Genomic DNA, 6,488 nt, shown 5'->3' with positions numbered 1-6,488 from the left:
TGGCCGTCCAGCAGCAAGCGGTACCAACAGAAGGCGCTTCATTGCCTTCCTAGAGGCTCAGCACGCAGGTGGAAGAAGGCACACGACCAGATCAGTCGTCCGCAGCTTTGCAATGCCAGCTCTTCGAACCATGGAAACGAAGGAGCCATGGAAGTGTCTTGCATCTAACGAAAGCATCAAGCGCAGCAGCTTCATCGCCTCTGTGAGGCTCAGCAAACAACAAGTGCAGTAACCAGCTCAGGTGGAACGTTTTCTACAACTAGCGCACGTTTCTTTTTTACAGCAACCAACTTTCAAAAAAAAAAAGAGAAAGAAGAAAACACATTTCCTTACCATCATTGCTCAAATAGCTAGGCTATGCTTTGCTCAACCTCAACAGAAGACAGGAGCTCAATAGAAGAGCCAATGTGGAGAAACAAAAATGTGTGAAGTCTAACGTTTAGGTTTTCTTTTTCTTTCTTTCTCTCTTAGCCTTTTCACACCCTATACCTTGTTTTACCTTAGATCTTTTGGCTATTTTCTATTCCCACTCATTTTGTCCAACCCACACCCTAGGCTCTTGATCACTTAGCCCATCATGGCCATTTTTAAACTTGTTTCCACTCTTTTTTTTTTACTTCTCCCATTTATCGCTTGGCTATTTCTACACCCAATCTTTACTTGTACTAATGGTGGTTCCCAAGCATGATAAGTATGCATTGAGTTAGGAGTGTTCACATGTAGTAATGGAGTTTGTCCTCATGCCTTGAGTTTTTGGAGATAATTCGTGTGTAATGTAGGCATATTGGGAGATTGTTCACGCGTGTGAGGGGTGTCACATGCGTTTATATTTTATTTGAGGTTGTTTACATGTTTTGAGCCTCGTGGTGGTGGTTAGTATGTTGTGTGGTCGATTTGGTGCATTTTGAGCATTCATATGCATACTTTTGGCCATTTAGTATATTTTGGACATTCACACGTGCATCTTAGCCCTTGTTCATGCACAGTTGGTCATTTTGAGCATATTGGTGCTTTTTCCACACGCGATGCGTGACTCTTGAGCACATTTGGGGTGTGTCCACACTTTCAGGCTTTGGTGAGATGACATGGGTATCCATTACTACCTCTACCCCACCTATGATCGCCATGCTACCCACCGTCATCGTCATCGGCATCACTATGTCTACATCTTAGACGCTGATCGTGCGACATCTGCTCGTACCCTATTACTTTGGCTTTATGACCGTCATCTTAATTTTCCATTTCAGATGAGGAGTTACATATCATTTGTCGAGTTCATACATACATTTGGCACATCGCGGCTTCGACCTATAGATTCTTCTTCACCGACATACTGCTATGATGACACATCATATTCATGTCACATATGGATGTTTGAGCTTCAGATGTTATTACCTAGCGAGTCTAGACACTTATTTGATGAGGAGGATGTTTGTGCTAGATAGTCTAGACGTTCTACATGTGGTGATTTGTTGAGGATCTATGTGGTTATCTTTACATGGAGGTTCGACATTGATTGCATGGGATGATGTATGTGGGGATTTGATTGAGTGCCCTACATTTGTGAGGACAGATGACTATATACCTGAGGATGGGTATCATTATAACATGCATTCAATGGATGATAATGTGGATAGTGATGATGATCATGTTGATGTTGACACATGTACCCATGGTGATGGTCATACACATACATGTGATGACATTGATGCATCACACCCACGTACCTATGATGATGTATCGTGCACACATGATATTGATGTACCACATACACATAATGATAGTGATACACGTGCACATGATGCCACTGACACATATGTACATGATGATGATGTATGTGATAGTGATAGTGAGAGTGATGTGTGAGTCAGATCATGTGGGCATGATCTTCATGGGAGGGATGGCAACGAGCACATCAAGCATTACGAGCATCATAGAGCTACCTATCTCTATTCCTAATGATCATAGGGATACATTAGATGACCATAATGATGCATTCCATGATCTTGATAGGCATTTGACTAGTCATGATCGTTCGGCTAGTCATACATCCTTAGTTATACATGAGATTGACACTTCACATGTCGTTAAGCACAAGACCATGAGCAGCATAGACCCAAGGTTCTACTATTAGATGTGTTGGGCTATTTCTCTAGATTTGTTACATGTGGAGAGATTTCGGATACAACCACCACTAGTTTTCATAGCATTTCTAGTAGCATTCGAGTGGATCGAGTTGTTATGATTGAACATTTAGGGATATTGCATTAGAGTAGTGATGAGTTCATAGACGTGACACATCGTAAGAGTATACATATCGATCATATTTTTAGCATATCCTATGACATTGACATTGAGAGTTTTACAATTGATCTAAGTATTTCCTTAGATCCAGTACTATTAGAGATTGATCTATCATGGGATTTAGGTTATATACAAACACCAGTGATGGAGTTGGTTTATGTCTTTGGGAATGACCTTAGTGGCCTCGGAGATTCCCTTGATAGTGAGTTGACTGATACCACTATACCTCTTGTGTAGACACTTGGTTAGTGCTTAGTGATGACGATCTTTATGATGATCCAGTTTCTATTCTAGAGGGACACACACATATAGAGTGTCATACACATGGAGATATTGTGCATGGGTCGGATCATACTCATACATACATAGATATGATGGATCATGCTTTCGACTTCTTGAGTGATGCTACATGTGACGGAGGCATGAGTTCACATTTGACTCTACATGAGGCCGACCTTGAGCTATGTTCGTTTGGCTCCTACGGATGTCGACACGATCCTGTGTTCTTTGGAGTCAAGACATTTTTCTTTGAATGCATTCTTTTCCATTTGAGGAGCATAGTTTTCAGATTGGTGGCTCGACATTCAAGTGCATCTTTGACATATTCCCATCTTGGCCACACAATGATTCTTTTGTGCCAGGACCACTTGACATTCTGGCCAAGAGTTTCGAGCTTCTTCGACGGATACCTTTCATGCCAGATTTAGAGTGTGGTCGTGAGGATGGACTTATGAGTTTTCCTTTTGACCCTGGGACTACTATCTCTTTGGAATCGAGCTTTCCTTTTGATCCAGGAGCTACTACCATTCCAACTTCGATAGTTCGAGGTGTATACCATACATATCTCTTTGCTCCTAGAGGAAACTCGACCAGATTCGTCATCGACAGTGGTTCCTTATGTACTCCACTTGCACCAGATTATCATAGAGCCATTGCCTTGGATTTTGCATGCCTTGGATTTCCTTTTGATCCAAGAGGTTGCATAGATAGCCTCATCATCGACGGGAGCCCTCTATCCTTTCCATTTAACCCAGGGGATCATATGATTCATGCATGAGTATTCCGCTACATTAGTCATAGATGTGATTTTTTTTTTTTGGCTTTTGTACATAGCCACTTGTATATGTCTTTTCTTTAGGCACGACCATCCTTCGATTTCGAGGACAATCATTGTAGGAGGAGATGGTTTGTAATGAAGTAGGTTTGGGTGCACATGCACATGGGGAATGGGACCTAGGTACTTGGGCTTAGGAACATTTACATGTATACTTTTAGAGGACCCTATATGAGGCATAGGGCTCATGGACATTGTACCTTTTTGATCATTATACTTTCTTGAGTAGTCTTACTCTTTGGAGCTCTCACCTTCCATGGTGAACTTCTCCCTTTTGAGAAGCTGTGTGTGTACTCCATTATTGAGTGCAGTAGGTGCTACTCCCTATGATGAGTGAACATGTGTGTACTTCATGCTGATGAGTGCAACCCCTGAGTTTCTTGCATTGCACAGAAAAAGGGTGAAATTCAAAATGAACTTTTCAACGGTTGAGCCAAGAGTCTACACTCTCTTGTGTCCTCTCCTTCTCGCCCGCAAAAGTGTGGTGTGTGAAAGGAACAACTCCAACAGTGCCTGTGATAGTGTCTATACCAATAACCACTCTCTACAAAAGCACCACCAGTTCTCATACCTGCTGAATATCAGCCTGTAAATCAGCTAGGACTTTCACCATCTGCTCCTTGAGATAACTAGATAGGGCAACCTTGACAACACATGCAAGACACGTAATCCGTGTAGTTTTCCTGCCTCCATGATCAAGCAAGATCTAATACCAACTGTAAGACACCTCCAAAAGGATCACTTGATACACAAGATTAGAACAACATAGAAGGGTGACCGCAAACTCACCTCCCAACCGTGGATTCTATCCGGAATCTCCCCTGAGCCAAGTGCTAAGATTCCACTCCCCAAAGGCCAAGCCACTCAGCCTGGTGTCCAATACCACCAGAGTCTGTCCTAAGGGACCCTCGGCAAGACCGCCATGTCCATGGTAAGAGTAAGACTACTCTAGTCCAAACACAAACCAACTATCAAGTATATCAATATGACCTCAATAAGCCGTAAGTCACTTATATAGTCCCACTATAAATAACCATCCAATCATAAATAGCCAATAACCATGACCCCTAGCCATGTATAACCTGTTGCTTGCAACCTTCCCTCTAATCTCAAGGCTACCCAATCCTACCCATATTAAGACCTAATCCCGAGGATTAATGTTAAGTACATAACAATTGCACAATAGAACTAGTCGATAGTTGGTGTTAGAGCCCATAAAATTATTTTTTGGCATCCCATGTGTGTTGATTACTTGTTTAGGATAGCGCCCTTTAGAATCAGGAGTGGTCGGGTGTGGGATGTAACAAAGCATATACCTAACTAGTCCAAGGAAGCACTAGTGGGATCCAGCCATGTGTGACTCTGTTAGGGCTGCTATGTCATTCTCTATCAAGGCGATGGGGTTACTGAGGTGTCAAGGCAATTTACCAAGGCAACTTAGAACATAATTAAAGGGATGACCTAGTGAGCTATTCATGTGTCCAGAGAACATGTCCATAATCCCCTTTTCCCTCTTTGTCGTGTCCTAGGGGTGGTGGTTCCATGAATCCTATGGGACGCTATGGGTCTGCTATCTCAAATAATCTCAAGTTGTTACTTTGGTTTCAATCTTTTCCATCATCCAAATCCCAAACTCTCTCTCCCTCTCTCAGAGGCAAGAAAAAAACATGGTTTAGGAAATATGCTCTAGGAAATTTTACAACAGGTTTAGAACCATAGATGAAATCTTCGCTTTGATTACTGAATGCTGAGCAATGGGATTGTGTGTCAAGAAAACACACTTCTTAAAAACAACAAAAGACATTGTAGCTGTTAAACAATTTGTAAGCAATGTATGAGCAACAAACGACACACTCGTTTGGACAGGTAATTTTAGAAATGAACAAGAGGCATCATCACTTTCCGGGCAATTTTATATGCAATCTACAACCATGTAAGAGTTCTCAGTATGACAAATACAGCCACCACCAAACAAGTCGGTGGGAAGGTCTATAATAATAATTAAACTTATTGCATGTGCACATAGCACTTGAACCCTGCATATTTCTCCCCATGCACAGTAGGCTTCAAATTCAAAGACCTGTAAAGTAAGGAGACTATCAACTTTGAAAAACTCTTTTTCCCTGCTTTGAAAACATTACTATGAATAGTGTCTGCAAGAAAAAGCTTAAAAATGACAAACATATAGATTAATTAATCTATTGCCAACTCCTCAAACACAGGCATGGATGTAGTGGACAAAATTATCATGCCACACAAGGCCCCGTTGTACACATAGTGCCATGATTACGACATTCCACTTGATAAAGCTTACCTCGATCACAAGAATATGACTGGTATCAAGAGCACTTCAAAGTCCTGTGTACAGTTCCACCTGGGGTGGTGATTTCAGGCGAGTTTTCTGTGGTGTTAGAAATTGTAACTCCACCAGATTTGGAAGTCCTATCTGACTGTAGGGCGTCTGTAAAATACTGCAACTCCTGTAATCATAACATCCATATCATTCAGCGTGGATTAAGCATTCAACAAATTGCCTACAAAGGAATTTACCTCCACCTATTTTCATTCTCTCTTACCTTCAGACCAGTAAGTCCCATTGCAGATGAAGGTGATCGTTCCAATCTAGCTTTCCCAGAGAAAGACTGCACAGAGAACTTATGACTAAGCTAGATGTTCAAATGAGAACATGTGCTTGCATGTTGCCCTCGTTATATTAAAAAGACATGCACCCAGACAAGGCATCTGTCTCTCTCTCTCTCTCTCTCTCTCTCTCTCCATAGCGTACCCCCCCCCACCCCCCCCCCCCCCCCCTCACTATATTCACACCCTATAAGGGTTTCTGTTTACCTTCCAGTTCCAGTTTCATTTTCTAGGTGCCAGTAGTATCATCTTTATTTTTCATTTTCTGGTTTTTTATCCAGACATTGTATCAGATCCACCATGATGTAACTTTTTGGTCTCATAGGTCATTATGGCCTTTTGAAGACGTTAATATAACATTTCATTTCATTTCATTTCTCTCTCTCTCTCTCTCTCTCTCTTCAGCCAGTACACAGTTACAGATACGGGG

At 41.8% G+C, this 6,488-nt stretch overlaps 1 protein-coding gene across 1 annotated transcript in view; it reads right to left on the bottom strand.

Annotated features, from left to right (window-relative positions):
- Positions 1-5,136: 5,136 nt before the first annotated feature.
- The window catches only part of LOC147617526 (uncharacterized), a 49,643-nt gene continuing 48,291 nt past the window's right edge, over positions 5,137-6,488 (bottom strand). The window contains exons 12-14 of the mRNA XM_086775785.1: positions 5,995-6,060; positions 5,733-5,898; positions 5,137-5,498 (exon numbers count right to left, since the gene is read on the bottom strand). Of these exons, the coding sequence (XP_086631911.1) occupies positions 5,758-5,898; positions 5,995-6,060 (207 nt within the window). The 3' untranslated portion in view covers positions 5,137-5,498; positions 5,733-5,757. The remainder of the gene's footprint in view (positions 5,499-5,732; positions 5,899-5,994; positions 6,061-6,488) is intronic.

The sequence above is a fragment of the Cibotium barometz genome, chromosome 36 (genome assembly GCF_041138505.1).
Source record: "Cibotium barometz isolate CiBa-2024 chromosome 36, ASM4113850v1, whole genome shotgun sequence".
NCBI classification, from domain to species: domain Eukaryota; kingdom Viridiplantae; phylum Streptophyta; class Polypodiopsida; order Cyatheales; family Cibotiaceae; genus Cibotium; species Cibotium barometz.
This window is presented reverse-complemented; position numbering and strand designations above follow the sequence as displayed.